Source organism: Rattus rattus, chromosome 3 (genome assembly GCF_011064425.1).
Source record: "Rattus rattus isolate New Zealand chromosome 3, Rrattus_CSIRO_v1, whole genome shotgun sequence".
NCBI classification, from domain to species: domain Eukaryota; kingdom Metazoa; phylum Chordata; class Mammalia; order Rodentia; family Muridae; genus Rattus; species Rattus rattus.
In genome coordinates this window covers 65,522,129-65,538,898 of record NC_046156.1, presented here as the reverse complement: position 1 = coordinate 65,538,898, position 16,770 = coordinate 65,522,129, and the positions used below count along the sequence as shown (strand labels likewise).

The following is a 16,770-nucleotide window of genomic DNA, read 5'->3' as shown; positions in this document are numbered from 1 at the left end:
GAAGGGCAGTCTTTACACCGCATTAATACAGGAGATTCTTCAATCTTTATGACAAGGCCCATGTCCAGATTGTAACTAGATCCTGGGGCACAGAAATTAGCATCTGAATACACAGAGCACAAGACCCTCCTCCAACAGCAAAGGGTGAATATGAAGGGACAAGAGATGAGTAGGACTGGGGTACAGGGTGTGAAACTCACAAAGAATCAATAAAAAGGTCTGTAAAGGCCTGGAGAGATGGCTCAGCGGTTAAGAGCACTGGCTGCTCTTTCAGAGATCCTGAGTTCAAATCCCAGCAACCACATGGTGGCTCACAACCATCTGTAATGGGATCTGACACCCTCTTCTGGTGTGTCTGAAGACAGTTACAGTGTACTTACATAAATAAAAATTAATTTTAAAAAATTTAAAAGTTTTTTTAATAAAAGAATTAGAAAAATGAAGTCTTTCAGTTTCTCCATGGAATATACCTATGAATTAAAGTTTATTTTGATATTAAATGAGATTCGGTTTTTAAAAAAATTATTTATTTATTTCATTTATATGAGTGCACTGTCACTGTCTGGACCCAAAATTGATGGTGTTGAAGAAGCCAGAGACGTCAAACCAGATCAATGACTCATTGCAATGAACCATGTGGTTGCTGGGAATTGAACTCAGGACCTCTGGAAGAGCAGTCAGTGCGCTTAACCACTGAGCCGTCTCTCCAGCCCCCTGATCAGATGTCTTTAATGTGTCCCAAATTGTGTTTGTAATCAAGCTAAGAACAAATGTAATTCATTTACAGAGACAAGCTTAGAGAGATCAATTTATATCTCCATTGTATAGTCTTCCGCATATATTGTCAGTTAAACCTAAAACATGTAACTCAGAACAATTTGAAGGTAAACTTAAAGTTTATTGAGTATAAAATAACATTCAAAATCAGGTATATTTTAAAAGCTGGTTATGAAAAATGGAAAGCTTGAATAAAATGGGTTAAGTTATACTTCACTTGCATGGCAGGACATCCCCAGGCGCAAGTAATTCCCTTTTCCTTGGATGGGACCCAGACCCCATCAGCATAAATTGCCTCATTACAGGAGAAAGGCTCATGGGAAATTATACTTCCAGGAAGCCTGCTGCTCCTGTCTCTGGCTGTGTTAGCCCGACCTGGAAACCCTCCTCATCTCTAGGGAAAATGAATTACTGTTCATGTCTCACATGACAGGGGGATGAACTCTCTCACCCAGCAGCAGATCTTGCAGTCTGCATTTACATCCTAAATATCTCCAGCAACAGGGAGACAGAGAGTAATTACTCTGCCCTCAATGTCTGCCCAACTGACATTTGGGGATGCTGTGAACAGGGGAAGCCTGTACCAGCCACCTGACTGGCATGGGACCTGCATGCTCGTTCCGTTGGCTATGCCCTCTACTCTGGCTTTCAATTATTTCTCCTAGTTGACAGGCAATTATCTGATTCTGTCAGAGTCCCCTAGAGAGTTTCAAATCCTATAAGACAGAGACTCCACCACAGGGCCAGTCAGCCTAGCAGGCTCAACTACAGGCATTCACGTAGCACTGAGCTAGGGGTGTCACCTGGACCCACCGTTACTGGGTCCTGAGGAAGAAGAAACATGGACTGTGAACCCTGGAAACCCATATTAAGGCTTAAGAAATCCAACAGTGGACATTCGGAGCCAGGTGTGGTCCTGAGGCACCATAAGGAGACAGAGGCAAAAAAAGACCAGTCTAACCTTGCCAGAGAAGGCCTTTTATTTCAAACAGCGATGGACAGACATTCTCCTGAGGGAAAAGGGGTGCCTTTGAAAAGAGAAGGAAACAGGCTGGAGAGATGGCTCAGGCTGGAGAGATGGCTCAGAGCACTGACTGCTCTTTCAGAGGTCCTGAGTTCAATTCCCAGCAACCACACGGTGGCTCACAATGTAATGGGATCTGATGCCCTCTTCTGGTGTGTCTGAAGACAGCTACAGTGTACTCATAAAATAAAATTTAAAAAGAAGAAGAAAGGAAACACTTGGAGTTTTATAGGGGAGCATGGAAATGGAGAAGTTAAATGTAGCTGCAGGGCTACCATTCTTCCCTCTCTATTTCCTGGAGGTACTTGTCCAAGGCCATTTCAGCTATCAAGATGCAGGCGACAGTGGGGGGTGGAGTTAGATGAAGGCTGTGGGGGGAGGGGCTGGAGTGCCAACAAAGGGACAGAGATCTCAGCAAGTCTTAGGGCACCTGAACTTCCTGGAGTTTTATCTCTTCAAGGATCTTGATGTTCCTTTCTCCCCTCGGATTCATAGTCACGTGAGACATAATGCTTCCTATCAAGGTAACCCTGACAGCTCCCCAGCACTGGCCTCGGACAAGATTTTATTAGCTCTGCGGGATCTAAAAACAATAGGTTTAATATTTTTTAACCTGGTTTCTTTAATAATTCAGGTCTGACTATACACCTAATAACAGTTGGCTCTTAGAAATAATGAATAAGGGGTTGGGGATTTAGCTCAGTGGTAGAGCGCTTGCCTAGCAAGCACAAGGCCCTGGGTTTGGTCCTCAGCTCCGGAAAAAAGAAAAAGAAGAAAAAAGAAATAATAAATAAAAGAGACCAAAAGTCCCCCGTTCCATAATTGGTTTCATTGGAATCCATGGCCAACAACCTAATTCACACGCTCCAGGGGTCTGTTTGTCCTTGCCCTCCTGGGTCCAGTGAGCAGGCCCTGCCTCATTAACTGATAGTTACTCTTCAGAAAAACCAATGATTTAAAAGTAACTTAAATAAATGGATGAGTGAAGAGTCCTAGGTAAGACTGTCTTGTCTAGACTCCATTTTGTCTGCTTAGACACTTCTCAGCCCCTGCCCCTCCCCACAGTCTACACATTGGGGACGTCCGTGACTCTGAGCATGGTCCAGATGCATTAACCAAAATAATTATTTTACAATAAGTGAAGAAGATATAAGTCAAAAATAATTGCTATGTTGTGCATGAAATAACTATGTTCTGCCAAAAACAAATGTTGCAAATTTACTCGGACCCTCCTCTAACATTGATGCGACTATGGTTTGTATCTTTAAAAGTGCTGTACGCCTGAGCTTGAGCTCAGAGCCACTCTTGATCACAGTCAAAAGTAAAGGACTCCTTTACTTTTAATTATCTTTATCAATGGCTGTCTGTATCTTTCTCGAGTGGATTTATTAAAGCATGCAAGCTCCCAGTGTGTCTGCCTGGTGCCTGTCAGAGAAGGATGTTGGATTCCCTGGAATTGGAGTTACAGATGTTTGTGGTCCTGGTCCTCTGAGAGAGCATCAAGTTAGCTTAGCTGCTGAGTTCTCAGTTCACACAGAATTTACTATCGTTAATTGTAGACTTTGATGTGATCCCAGCATTTAGGAGGTAGAGGGAGGCTGATCTGTGTGAATTCAAGGCCAGGGAGTTCCAGGACGGTCAAGGAAAACTTGAGAGACCTTGCCTCAAAATAAAGAAATTAACAAACTAAATAAAGCAGACCTTGGAAGTGCTAAGTACATTTAGAAATGAGTTTAGACCCATTGAATATTTGTTTTGTAGGGGCCAAAGAGTTCTGGATGTTTGGAGTGCTACTGGAAAATTTGGGTGGCTGGTTAGACATAACAGCAGCCTAGGTTCTCCCGTGTAGATGACCAGGCCTGCTGAGACTTCCTCTCCTCAGTCCTTCGTGCTGTGGGTGCTCTCTAGTCACAAACCCAGTGCATGGCCGAGCCATAGACTCAATAAAGCCTCTTTTCTAGATTGTAGGCCTGCAGTAGGTACTTTGAGTCCAGGGCCAGACCCTCTAGCACAGGTACTCCAAAGCCTCCAAGCCCTAGAGCTTATCGAACAAAGAAGGTGCCATGTTATTTTATTGGTCAGTTAATGCCCAGGAAGCCCCTTTACCCAGGAGCCCGGAGCACCTCGCTGGCCTGGGAAGGCAGGTGTGGGGGGCTCGGCCTTCGTCTGTCCAGAGGGGACCCGCCACTCTGTTGGGCGTGGCAGGGCAATGCACTCCTACTTCTCGGCATAGCAGTAGGTCCCGTAGGCCGCCTGCTGGGGCCGTGGAAAACCGAAGCTGCGCACCCCGGGGTCAGGGAGACCCCCGCAGCGCGGCCGCGGCGTGGTGATGGGGAAGCGAACGCTGCCGTCCGCCAGCCAGCCTCCGTCGCACCGATCCAGCCCCGAGAACTTCCAGGCGGCGTAGAGGTGCCCGACCTTGGCTACTACAGCTCCGCGCCGCCGGCAAGCCGCGTGGGCTTCGGACAACGTCAGCCGTCCAGGCACGAAGAAGACCTGGCCTGGGAACGTGAGCGGGTGAGCTGCGTCCAGAGCAGCTGGCCTGGGACAGGGACCTGGCCGCGGAGCTCCAGAAATGGCAGCACGAGAACCCCTCCCAGGACCGTGTAGAGGAAGGTTGTCTAGGACGCGGTCGCCCTGACACCAGACCCCGCCCACACCCTTTCTCTCTGCCTGGCTTCTGACACTGGGCTCCGCCCCCAGACCTAGGCCCCGCCCCGGGCCCAGGCCCCGCCCCGTTCTTCCTCCAGGCCCGGCCCCTGACACTGGGAGCAAACTAGACCCTGCTCCGCCAACAAGTCGAGCTTCTGCCACCTCCTGGGTCCTTTCTCCCGGCCCGGGAGTCCTCTTTCCTGGCCCAGACACCGCACAGACCTTCCTGCAGGCAGAGCCGCCTGCCAGCAGTTGGCTCACCTGCCAGGGCCGAGGTGAAGCAGAAGGCGTCGTAGCGGTCCCGGCTGCGGTCGCGGGGCCCGTAGCTGCGGATGCCTGGCCGCCCGTGGCCGCCGCATGGAGCCCGCGCGTTGAGCACAGGGTAGCGCACGGAGCCCTCGAGCAACCAACCGGCGTTGCACCAGTCCAGCCCCTCGGTCCACGCTGGCGGAGGAGAGGGTGGAGAGGACAGGAGTCACCGGCGCAAGCCAGGCTCTAGCTCCCCGCAAGAGCGCCCGGGCCTATATGCAGCCGGGGGCGGGGAAGGGGCGCCAGCCGGGAGGGAGGCCGCCGCTCACCCTGGTAGAGTTGGCTGTAAGTGGCCAGGCGTCCGTCCTGCTCCTCACACGCCCGCTTCGCCTCGAAGTAATTGAACTGGTAGCGGCCCCGGCTGGGTTGGTACGGAAACACCACACCTAGGGAGCGGAGAGCTTGGGCAGGGTAGCTGGGGAGAGCGGGGAGCGCAGGCAGGGGAGGCCGGCAGAGGTGAAGTGCCCCATGCAGCTAGGGAACCTCAGTGCCCGCGCAGAAAATCTCACCCTCCAGGCGCAGGGTCAGTGCCACGCTCTCGTCCTCGATGCCATTGATGAGCTCGCAGCGGTACCGACCCTCATCTTCCAGACGCACGTTCTTGATGATCAGGGAGGCGTCCAACCGATGCCCTCTCCGCAAGCTGGCGCGCCCTCCCAGGAGCCCGTAGTCCCGGGCGTGCAGTCCGTTGGTGATGAGGATTAGCGTTTCCCGGAGCTCCCCGGGCTCCACTTTGCTCCAGCGTACTTTGTAGCTGGGAGGCGAGGTGCCCAGGACGCAGGGCAGTGTGGCCGTGGCCCCACGACGAGAGTGAATGACCTCGTGGATGGGGGGCAGGAGGTAGTGGGGACCCGGATGGGGGGCTGAGCAGAGGGGCCACAGTGGCAGGCTTCTTATCTTCCCTGCCCCAAGTGCCCACTCAGACCTAGTCCCCAGAGACTTTCCTCGGGCTCATCCTTACCTCTCCCCACTGATTCTCACTTCCTAGGTACTTTCAACAGCTGCCCTTTTTATTCCTCCATCCCTTGATCCCCTACCCCAGTGTCCTGGTTGGGGGCTGGGCTGGGGTCTTACCGGGGTTCCCCAGGGTTTTGTGAAAGACGGTGAAGGCCCAGGGGAGAAGGAGGCAGCAGAACGCAGGGAGAGGGATCCAGCTTGGCATGGTGGTGTCAGCAAGCACTGTCTGCAGGGCACAGTTGATGGGCACGCCTTAGTACTAAAGGGAAGGATGGGGGCGGGGCAGAGATGAGGGTCGGCTTCCTGTTTGATGCATGGAGGCATTTGTCAGCTTCGAGCCAATAAGCCAAAGGGCTGATGACAGGTCATCTCGGCCAGCAAGTCCTGACTTAGCATCTCCTCTCTGGGTCCCCTCATTCCAGCTACTTCCCAGTCTTCTATTGGGATTTGAATCTTGCTATTCATTTGCCAGCACCACCTTCTACCCGGGAGCTAAATTAAATATGATTTCTCTTGCTTGAAAGAGTGGCGCTCTCCCCAAGCCCCTCTCTCATGCCTCTCATAAAGTGGAACCTTCTTCACCCCCAAGGCTCCAGGATCCAGCCTCCCCTGCTGTCAATGATGTCTCCCCTAACTGACCCCTGATTCTGTACTGGAGTCCGGGCACCCTGCATTTGAGAGACATCAAATTGGACCTGACCTCTGGAAAAACCTTCCCTATCTCCAGTCTGTCTCATATGAAGTCTCCTGGAGCAAATGAGGAACTTTTTCCTTAGACCCTTATTATAGCCTAAACTCCCATGCACATGATGGGTAGGCTGTGTCACTAGGGTTTTCCAGAAGTTACACTGCATGATGCCGGAAAGTTACAAGAACAGTGTGAACTGCAGCTGTCTGTCTGGGCTATGGAGTCTCCTCCCAACTGGACCCTGGTTTTGTTTTTGTTTTTTGTTTTTTTTTGTTTTTTTGTTTTGTTTTTGGTTTTGTTGTTTTGGTTTTTTTTTTGTTTGTTTGCTTGTTTGTATTTTTTTGGTAGTTTCTATTCTTATCACCTTGAACTTTTTTTTTAACCAACTGGTGAACCGATGACCCCTTGTTTTTATTTATTTATAAACTGGGCTCTTCTATTATACTAATTGCATAACTTTAAAAGAGCAGCTTGACCTCAGCCTCAGTGTCTTGGTTAGTAAAGTAATCATCTAGCATCCTGCCTGTGGTAGCTAGTCCTCATTGCCAACTGGAGAGGACTTAGAATTACTTAGTAGACTTTGAGGCAAACCTCTGGGCAGTCTGTGAGGATGTAGTCAGAGAGAATTAGCAGGGGAGGAGGTCACTGAATGTGGGCAACACCACTCCATGGCAGGAGCACCAGACAGAATGAAACAGAGAAGGAGGAAATGGGTCAAGGCCCAGGATTCCCTTCCTGGTCCATGCCAGTGAGAACTGCTATTACACCATTCCTACAAGGAATTGTGAGCCAAAGCCAATCATTCTTTAAGCTCTTTCTGATGAATATTTTGGACATAGGAACAATAAGCAAAAACTAACACACTGTACTTCATAGTTGCAAGAATTAGATGAATTAATCATGTATTTGTATAACACCCAAAACAGTGCCTGATGGGTAATATGTGCTATGGAGTACAGAGTAAGGCCAACCTGTGCGTGCAGTGCTATGAATTAACATTAAGCAATTAGGGAAGAAGGGACAGTAAGGAAAGGTCTCGAAGAGTACCCAATGCACTGGGCCCTAAAGACTTGTAGCTAAAGAAATAGATCAGTTACATTAAGAACTTCCCTGGGGTTGGGGATTTAGCTCAGTGGTTGAGCGCTTGCCAAGCAAGCACAAGGCACTGGGTTCGGTCCCCAGACCACGAAAAAAAGAAAAAAAAAAAAAGAAAAAAAAAGAAAAGAAAAGAAAAAAAGAACTTCCCTGCCAGGTGGTTGGTGGCACATGCCTTTAATCCCAGGTGGTTGGTGGCACATGCCTTTAATCCCAGGACTTGGGAGGCAGAGGCAGGCAGTCAGCCTTGTCTACAGAGAGAATCCTAGTGCTATACAGAGAAGCCCTATCTCAAAAAACCAACCGACCAAACACAAACAAGAAAAAACAAAAAACAAATAAAACCCAAACAAATAAACAAACAACCCCTCACCTTTCCAATGGGGGTTGGAAACACCAGAGTTTGGTGCCCAGCACCCATGCCAAGCCAGTCACAGTTCCAGAGAATTTGGCACCCTCTTCTGGACTCTGGGGGCACCTACTTTCATAAGCAGACACCACCCCCAGACACAGGTAATTAAAAAAATTCCAATAATGAAAATGCCGTAGTAGCACATGTCTTTAATCCCAGCATTCAGGAGGTAAAGGCGGGTGAATCTCTGTGAGTTTGAGGCCAGCCTGGTTTATATAGAGTTCTATGACATCCAGAACTACACAGAGAGACCCTTTCTCAATTCAAAATAAAAGCGTGTGGGACAGGAGTCCATATGGGGCAACCTGGTAAGTTAGAGTGATCCTTACCTGTAGGAGCTGCCAAGATAGCTCAGCGTATAAAGATGAGTCTCACCAGGCCTGATGACCTGAGTTCATTTCCTAGGAACCCATATGCTTAAAGGAGAGAACCGACTCCCACAACTTGTCCTTTGACTCCATTCATGCAAGCACGGCACGAGCACACCATACATAAACACAAATAAAAATGCAATAAAAATGGGTGGGGAGCGATCCAGGACAAGCTACAACGGGCACATTCAAAGTCCAGTCTGACTTGGGCACTTTACCATATACTTCTATTCTGGCCCCTCTGGCTCTCCAGGGCATTGATAAATGCCACAGGGACAGTCACAGAGCTATGAAAGGAGGGCTGGCTGAAATTTGAATCCAGATTGGACCAGCTTGAGCTCTTAGTCATGGATCTAGAGTTTTGTATTTCCAGAGAAATACACATGTAACATTTCTACACCCCTCGCAGAAGGAAACAGCACAGTAACCAACAGCCTGCTGCCTACCTACCTGCAAGATGATCTCTCCTCAGAGGCAAAGAGAGCAGTGCTCAGCAGCTTCCTGTCCTGCAGAAGGAAGAAGTTGCAGTGGGGGTGCATTAGGGATCCCAGCGGTTCAAGGCACTGAGGCCTAGGTTCACACAGCGCACTAAGCCAGCTGTGACTGAATCCACGGTACTTGATGTTCTGGAGCCAGGGCAAGACTCCAGTGGGATGGTGGGGAACAGACTAAAGCAATCCAGGCAATTACCTAAAAGAGTGTGGAGAGTGGGCCTTGCTACTTGTCCTGTCCTTAGACCAGGGGTGGGACAGACTGACTGTAAGTACAAGAGTGCTGGGCCAGGAGGGGTGGGGACCCAGCTCTGTATTTCCATATGGACCCCATCCAAACAACAGAATTGCCCTTCCCCCACAAAGCCCTCACCTGTGCCCTCTGCGCCAGGCCACATATGGCCTTTCGGAAGAGGCTCTCAAGATGGGAATCAGACTTTCAGGATGTCCGGCTGCTTCAGGACCCTGACCCTTTCTGTCTGTCTGTCCTTTTCTTTTCTGTCCACACCCTATTGGAAACACAATTTCCCATTGTCTTTGTCTTCTTCCCTATTGTTGGGGAACAGGGGCCCTTTATTCATCCCCTGGGCAATGGCATGGAAATGTCAACAGCTGGGGATGTGGGATGCAGGACAGGCTGGCACAAACCACCGGAAAAAGGCCTGGGTGGGTGATTGGCTCAGAGCAGAAACTGACATCCAGGAAGAGGATAGGAGAAGGCTGAAATGGGGCACCCTCAGTACTCCAAATTCCAGGATTATAAAAAGATGTGTGATGGAGAACCACCTCATCTGCAGGGCACAGGGGAGCAGCTAGAGTTGTTGCTGGAGAGGTAGAAATCACATGAAAATGTTTCTGTGTCTGGGAAGGGACTCTTAGCAAGGACGGACTATGGACGTTCTCTCACTATTTTTATTTTATTATTTTAGATGTATGAGTGTTGCTTTTAGATGTGTATGTATGTATGTGCACCATGTCTGTAATACCTAAAAATGCCAGAAGAGGGCACAAGATACCGTGGAATGAAAGTTACAGACTCAGACCTGTAACTCGGGTGCTGAGAATGAAACCTGGGTCCTTTGAAAGAGCAACAAGAGCTCTTAACCCCTGAGCTCTCTCCAGCACCATGGGAACCTCTCTAACATAGTCATCTGATTTCACAGTTCCTCCTTCCTCTGCACCGATGTTTAAATTTTCAGGACTGGTGAAATGCTCGGTAGGTAAAAACCACATCCCGGCAACTGAATTCAATCACCAGACCCATAACGGAAAGAGAAGATGAATTTCCAAAAGTCATCCTCTGATCTTCATACCCAAACTCAACCTGCAGTCCCTCACACACAACAATAACATTCTAAAATTCTGGAGAGGCCAGAGATGTGGACCACCACTTGAAATGCTGAAGCAGGAGGATTGCCATGAGTTTGAGTCTGCCTTGGGCTACAGAGTGAAACTTTCCTCAAAGACTAATAAAAACAGGGCCAGAGAGGTTAAGAGTACTGGCTGTTTTCTAGAGGATCTGAGTTCAATTCCCAGTGCACACATAGCAGCTCACAGCTGTAACTCTAGGCCCAAGGGATCTGACACCCTCCTCTGGCCACAGCAGGCACTAGGCACATATATGGTCTGCATGCAGGAAGACATCCACACATATGAAATAAGATTATAAAAATAAATGTCTGAAGAGGAGAATCTTTAGTGTCTCAGGTGGAAATGTATTTCTTCTGCAGCCTCCTTGGCCTCTCCTCATGCTGAAGTCCACTCCCACAGACCAAGTGAGAACTCACACACATGCACAGAGCCGAGGTGTACACCTGGCCTGGTTTATTCATGTGTGCACCATATAGACAGGTGACCATCAACGATTTAGAGTAACACTAAGGCTTTGGCTTCTATCAGTGCAGAGGACCTGCCGCCAAAACAATTATTTAGAAGCCTTCGAAGCTTCAAATTTCTTCCTTCCTTCCTTCCTTCCTTCCTTCCTTCCTTTTTAAAGATTTTATTACTTTTAGCTGAGAATGGTGACTATGCCTTTAATCTCAGAATTTACCAAGTAGAAGTGGGTAGGAGTCTGAAGCCAGTCTGATCTACATAGCAAGTTCTAGGACAGACAAGGTTACAAAGAGAGGCCCTGTCTCAGAAAAACGAAGCAAAACGAAATTTTGTTATTTTTTTAAAAAGATTTATTTATTTTATGTATATGAGCTGTTTTCGGACACTCCAGAAGAGGGCATCAGATCCCATTACAGATGACAATGAGCCAGTACATGGGTGCTGGGAATTGAACTCATGACCTCTGGAAGAGCAGTCGGTGCTCTTAACCACCGAGCCAGTTCTCTGGCCCCTATTTGTTATTTTTAGTCACGCATGTGTCTGAGTCTGGACAAATGCACGTGAGCTACTGAGAAAGCCAGAAATGTCAGGTCCCCTAGACTAGAGTTATATGCATTATGACTCCCGGATGAGGGTCCTGGGACCTGAACTCAGATTCTCTGCATAAACAGTTCCGGCTCCCTACCACTGAGCCATGCGTCTACCCCCTTCAGATGGCTCTGAGCCGTCTTTTCTTTGCTGGACAACCCCACCTGGTTGCTTCAGGATTCTAGACTTATCTAGCTTTAGCAGAGGGGAGCAGACACTGAAGAGATGAGAAGGACCGTGCTGTGCACTAAGGCGGGGCTATGACTTAAGCTTTCCGACCTCTTGTTGTTTGTATGCATTATGGGTCTCATTAAGTAGTCCCGACGACTGGCCTGGACTTGATATGTAGACCCAGGCTGGCCTCAGACTCACAGAGATCCACCTGCCTCGGCCTCCTGAGTGCTGGGATTAAAGGCAGTTGACCCCTTCCTCCACTCCCATCCCTTTAATGTGTATAGATTTTTTACTTGTATGTGTGTTTGTGCATCGGATGCTTGCTTACTTCCTGCACAGGTCAGAAGGGGTCATCAGATCTCCTGGAACTGGAGTTACAAATAATTCTGACTTTCCAAGTAGTTCTGGGAATCGAACTCAGGTCCTCTGAAGAGCAGCCAGGGCTCTGGACCACTGTTCTCTCTGTTCCTTCAATTTTTCTGCTAACCCTTCTGCTCTCCCTAAATCCAATGAACCCCCAGAATATCATTTGCACGGTGTTATACTCTTTAGGGCCAGGCTGACTGTCCTTTTCTAAGCAGCTACATCCCCCCACCTCCCAATCCTGCAGCTAAGCCCTCCCCTCCTCCTGGGACTTACCCATCCCTTCCTAGTGAGAGGACAAACAGCCTTTGGTGTCTCAGGGTTCAGGACGGCCTGATCCCGTGCATCTGATTGGCTTCCTCCCAAGACAAACAGAGGAGAGAGGAGGGGCGAGTCTAGAGCTCTGGGGTCACTCCTCCTCTCAGGAGCTGGCTCATTCCTCTTCTTTAGTTGCACATTAAGTTTCTCCAGCACGAAGGCTGAGCTTGGCCAGTTCAGAACTACTCTAGCTGCAAGAGGAGGCTTCTGAGGAAGATTGAGGAAAGAACAAGCTGTGAACCGCCCGTGTGTGTACTCGAGGCTACTCCAGCTCCGGTTTCCAGCCGCTGTGAAGAGGAAGCAGGTAAGTGCTCCAGGGCGTAGTGTCTTCCCCAGAGAGGTTTGCTCTCAGTACTCAACTCCGTCTGCAGCTTCCGACTTAGTGGCCGTGGTAAAGCCAAGCTGTGGTCTCAGTTTACCACCAGATGGTCGAATAAGTTACTGGAAAGGCTGGCAGGATGCCGCTGCAGGGGTTAGAAGAGGGGTTCATATGATTGGCAGGGCTCCCATCCCTTTTAGTGACTTTTACAATGCTGCATCCAGGGTCCTCTTTAGGTGGCTGGGTATTAGCACGCTAAGAGGCCAGCCCGAGAATGAGCCGCGAGGACATCACTCGGGACGCTTTAAAAGTCCCCCCCTCCCATGAGTTAGGGTGAGGGTTCAAATAGGAAAATGAGAAGGGCAAAGGTGAGGGTCCCTGAACGGAGAGATTTGACGTTACTAATTAGCAATAGCCACACTTTCTCAGGTGGAAGGAAGGGAAAGGCAGGAAAGAGACTGGGAGATAAAACATATATCAGCCTTCTGGTGCAATGATTAGAGAAGACTGCCCTGGCAGGAGACTGCGGCTCCTCTCGCTGCCCTGTCAGCCTAGAAGTCCTGACTGGGATTCAGCAACCTGTTCCCCTCTCTGATCTTGTTATTTGGGACCCCTGAGTAGGAGGTGTCCAATACTTGCTGAGAATCTGGAACCCAAAGGAGGCTGTGGGAGGAAAGAACCCGGGAGCAGGAGATGCACCTTCTCACTCCAACCTAGACGAGACCAGAGGTCCAGGAGCTCTTCTCAGGGATGTGGAAGACTCATTGATTTTTGCTTATGAACGATCATGTCAACCCACCATCTGCTTGCAAATGTCAGTCCACTCTTAAGTCTTATTTTTGCCCAACTGCCCCTGTAGATAATTTAAGATCTTGACCCCTCACTCTGTTAACCCATCTTGTTCTCCTGGACCTCAAAGCTCACTTGTTTCTGAAGCCTAGGCAGGCTTTAACCTCCAAATCCTCCTAGCTTGGTCTCCTGGGTAGCTGAAGTGTACTTGAGACACTATACACAGCCTCACCTTCTCAGACTCTGGCTGTCTTCCCTGTCTGTTGGTGCACACACCCAAATTCACTGCGGTCAGTCTTTTTTTTTTTTTTTTTTTTTTTGGTTCTTTTTTTTCCGGAGCTGGGGACCGAACCCAGGGCCTTGCGCTTCCTAGGTAAGCGCTCTACCGCTGAGCTAAATCCCCAGCCCCCACTGCGGTCAGTCTTAAACCCACGAGTGAGGTCTACAAGTGTGTTAGCAGAATGGTTAACAGAAACAAGCATGCCCCGTTTTACTACATTCTTCCAAACAGGAGAAACCAACCTCAGCAAACGGGACTGTTTATTTCAAAAACAAACGGTGAGGGGCAGACGCAGTGGGCATGATGGCTTATTCTTGGTTGTCAACTTAGTGATATGTGGAATGGATTAACTAAAACCCAAATACCTGAGCACACCCGTGAGGGATTCTCTTGATCGGATCGGATAGGGAAGACCTGGCATTGTTCCTGGAGCAGGAGACTTCGATGCCCAGGGTCAGTAAAGGGCTTGGAGGTGAAACACTGGGAGACAATTTCAGGGAGCAGGGTCTGCTGTATTGCACATGAGCAGCCGTTATCTTGTGGAAGCCTAGCTACTGTGATTAGCACATTACCTCAGCTTGGCCAGCGAGCACTTCATCACAGGGTCTCTAGCAGAAGAAGCACATAAACAGGAGACCGAAGAGTGCAGACTCATCAGCAGGTCAGCCACCACCTAGGGAGCTACTTTAGCATTCAGTGTTCTGAGTCCTGGGAATACCCAGGAGTGTGGACTGCCATGTGTCTTAGAAGCAGTGTGCTTGTAGTCCAACTCCCAGGACAGGTCTGCATTTTCTCCTGCAAAGACCCACCCTAAATCTGGATCTTTTGAGATGGGAATCTTTATCTTATAATTGGACCACAGCTCCTGGTGGCAGACTCTATAAAGGACATGGAAAAAGGAAGGTTTTGCTCTTTGCCTGCTTGCCCCTGCTCTTGCCTCATTGGTCTTAGAGCCTATGTATCCTGAAGACCAGCTGAGACCCTCAGGCTTGTGGACTGGACAAATATTGGATTCTTGGACTTACTTTGGAGACAGACGTTGGACTAGCTGAACCACAGCCTGTAAGCCACTCCAATAAATCATATATGATTCATTCAATTTTGTTTCTCTAAAGAATCTTGACCAGTACAGTGGGAAAGTGCTGTCTGAAGAGGGAAGGGGATACTTGGAGTTTATACAGTGGGGTTGGAGACTGGGAAGTTAAGGTAGCCCCTACTGGGGCTATATGTAACCCCGAGGTTTCTGGAGTTGTCTGTTCATGCAAAGCCATTTGATCTTTAGAAACTGCCTTGCCCCGGCTACCAGGATGCAGCTGATAGTGTTTGGATGAGCTAGGCAAAGGCAGTGAGGGGGACATAAGGACTTGGTCAGGGTCTTCCAGAGTTTATTCAGGTTTTATTCTAATGTACCCCAACAGTTTTCAGGGAGCCTCTTCCTGCTGATCATGGGTGGAGGTCTATAGGCATAGTCTCAGTGATGAGGAGGGTGATTGTCAGGAGAGGTTGGGTCAGAGACTGTTGAAGAGGTGGGTCCTCTGGTCATTTAGCAGGAGGAGAGCTTTAACCTGATTGGCTGTAATGGATTATGCAATTGCCCTCATGCATTCCTGGAGAAAATTTTGAGAAATAATTGCTAATGGGCTGAGTACATGATTTGCTTACGGAGTGAAACTGAGAGACTGCCCAGGAAGGTGGGGGAGGGAGGAGGGATAGAGACGGGAGAGACAGAGGGAGTCTGGATGTGGTACACAGTTGATTCAAGGTGTGGTGGCTGGAATAAGAATCACCCAACACACATTTAAATGGTCACCAGGGGGCGCACTGGTTGAGAAGGATTAGGAGGTGCGGCCTTGTTGGAGGAAGTTGATGGACCAACCCGATCTCATTTTAAGATTAGAAACTATCTTGTTACAAGGTCAAAATAAGTTCATTCCTATTTTCTGTAAAAACTTAAATTTGACCATGTCTTAACCCATTTTCTGGAATTTGACATAATTTTGAGATATTCTGCTAAGTTTCTTCATAACCAGAACCCCTGGAGGTCCCCAAGCCTTGTAGTATTTGGCTATAAATGTTTTTTTTTTTCCTACTGTGTTCAAGGCTCTTCTCTTAAACAGGGAGACAGTCTGTCTAATAGGAAATAAAGCTTGCTTAATTCAACCAAAAAAAATTGGTCTTTACTCTCATTTGCTGGGATTAACGAAGCACATCACTGGGGGGTGAGCTTTGAGTTTTAAAAATCCCAGAATGGACTTAGGGACTCTCTGTCTTCCTGATGCCTGCAGATCTGGATGGAGAGCTCTCAGCTCCTTCTCCAGCACCATGTCTGCTTGTGTGCCACCGTGCACCCTGCCACGATGGACTAAACCTCCAGAACTGTAAGCAAGCCCTGATCGCATGCTTCCCTTTATAAGAGTTGCTGTGGTCATGGTGTCTCTTCACAGCCATAGAACAGAGACTAAGACAGAAGTTGTTATTAGGGTCTGGAGTATTTATGTAACAGGCCTGACCATGCTGCTTATTGGCAGAATGTGGACTTGGGGACAGTAGAAAGGACTTAATGGGCCATACTAGTAGGACCTCAGAAGACAGTGGAGCTAAATGCAATGCAGATTATGATGGCCCACCTCGAGACGTTTCAGAGGAAAAGAATATTAATTAGTAAGTGGCCGAGAGACTGTTTTTGCATTTGGTGATTTGGTGAAGAATGGGCTTTTTCTTTTTTTTTTTTTTTTTTTTTTAATCTGCCTGAGTCTAACTAATGTCATTGACAGAAGAGATTTCAAGACGACCTGATATTGTGTAGTTACTAGTGATCACTTGTGTGACGACCTATACAGTAGTGATAACTAAGACACAGAGTGACAGTAACTGGTCCATTGCCTGAACTGCTGTGCTGGAATGAGCTAGCAGAAGCACCAGCGGGCCACGGAGCATCAAGGGAAAGGAAGAGGAGAAAACAGAGACGAACGTACAGAACTGTGTCTGGCCTGGGTGAGCAGGCTGAAGGCCCACTGCAGCCAGAGTTCCTCCGCTCCAACCTGAGAAAGGCTCTGGGCTGTAGTAGGATCCCGAACACCCAGCTAATTAAGACTTTCTGTTATCTGTTGTTCTTTTTTTTATTTTTTATTTTATGTGCTTTGGTATTTTGCCTGCCTGCATGTCTGTGTGAGGGTGTTAGGTCTTGGAATTACAGACAGTTATAAGCTGTCACATGAGTGCTGAGATTTGAACCCAGGACCTCTGGAAGAGCAGTCAGTGCTCTTAATGGATGAGCACCCTCTCCAGTCCCAGCTTTCTATTATCTTACCCTATGTCTGAGCAGCCTTT

General features: G+C 48.6%; 1 protein-coding gene across 2 annotated transcripts; it reads right to left on the bottom strand.

Annotated features, from left to right (window-relative positions):
- Positions 1-3,843: 3,843 nt before the first annotated feature.
- Positions 3,844-9,276, bottom strand: Hapln2 (hyaluronan and proteoglycan link protein 2). Of its 2 annotated transcripts, none has more exons than XM_032898112.1 (7): positions 9,150-9,276; positions 8,736-8,791; positions 5,837-5,978; positions 5,272-5,625; positions 5,032-5,148; positions 4,715-4,897; positions 3,844-4,302 (listed from the first exon to the last, which is right to left on the bottom strand). In XM_032898112.1, the coding sequence occupies exons 3-7, from the start codon at positions 5,922-5,924 to the stop codon at positions 4,019-4,021; spliced, it is 1,026 nt and encodes a 341-aa protein (XP_032754003.1). In that variant the 5' UTR covers positions 5,925-5,978; positions 8,736-8,791; positions 9,150-9,276; the 3' UTR covers positions 3,844-4,018. The 2 variants fall into 2 exon arrangements, with proteins under 2 accessions (XP_032754003.1, XP_032754004.1); XM_032898113.1 differs by having other exon boundaries at positions 3,847-4,302; positions 5,837-5,945.
- Between the last annotated feature and the right edge of the window lie 7,494 nt (positions 9,277-16,770).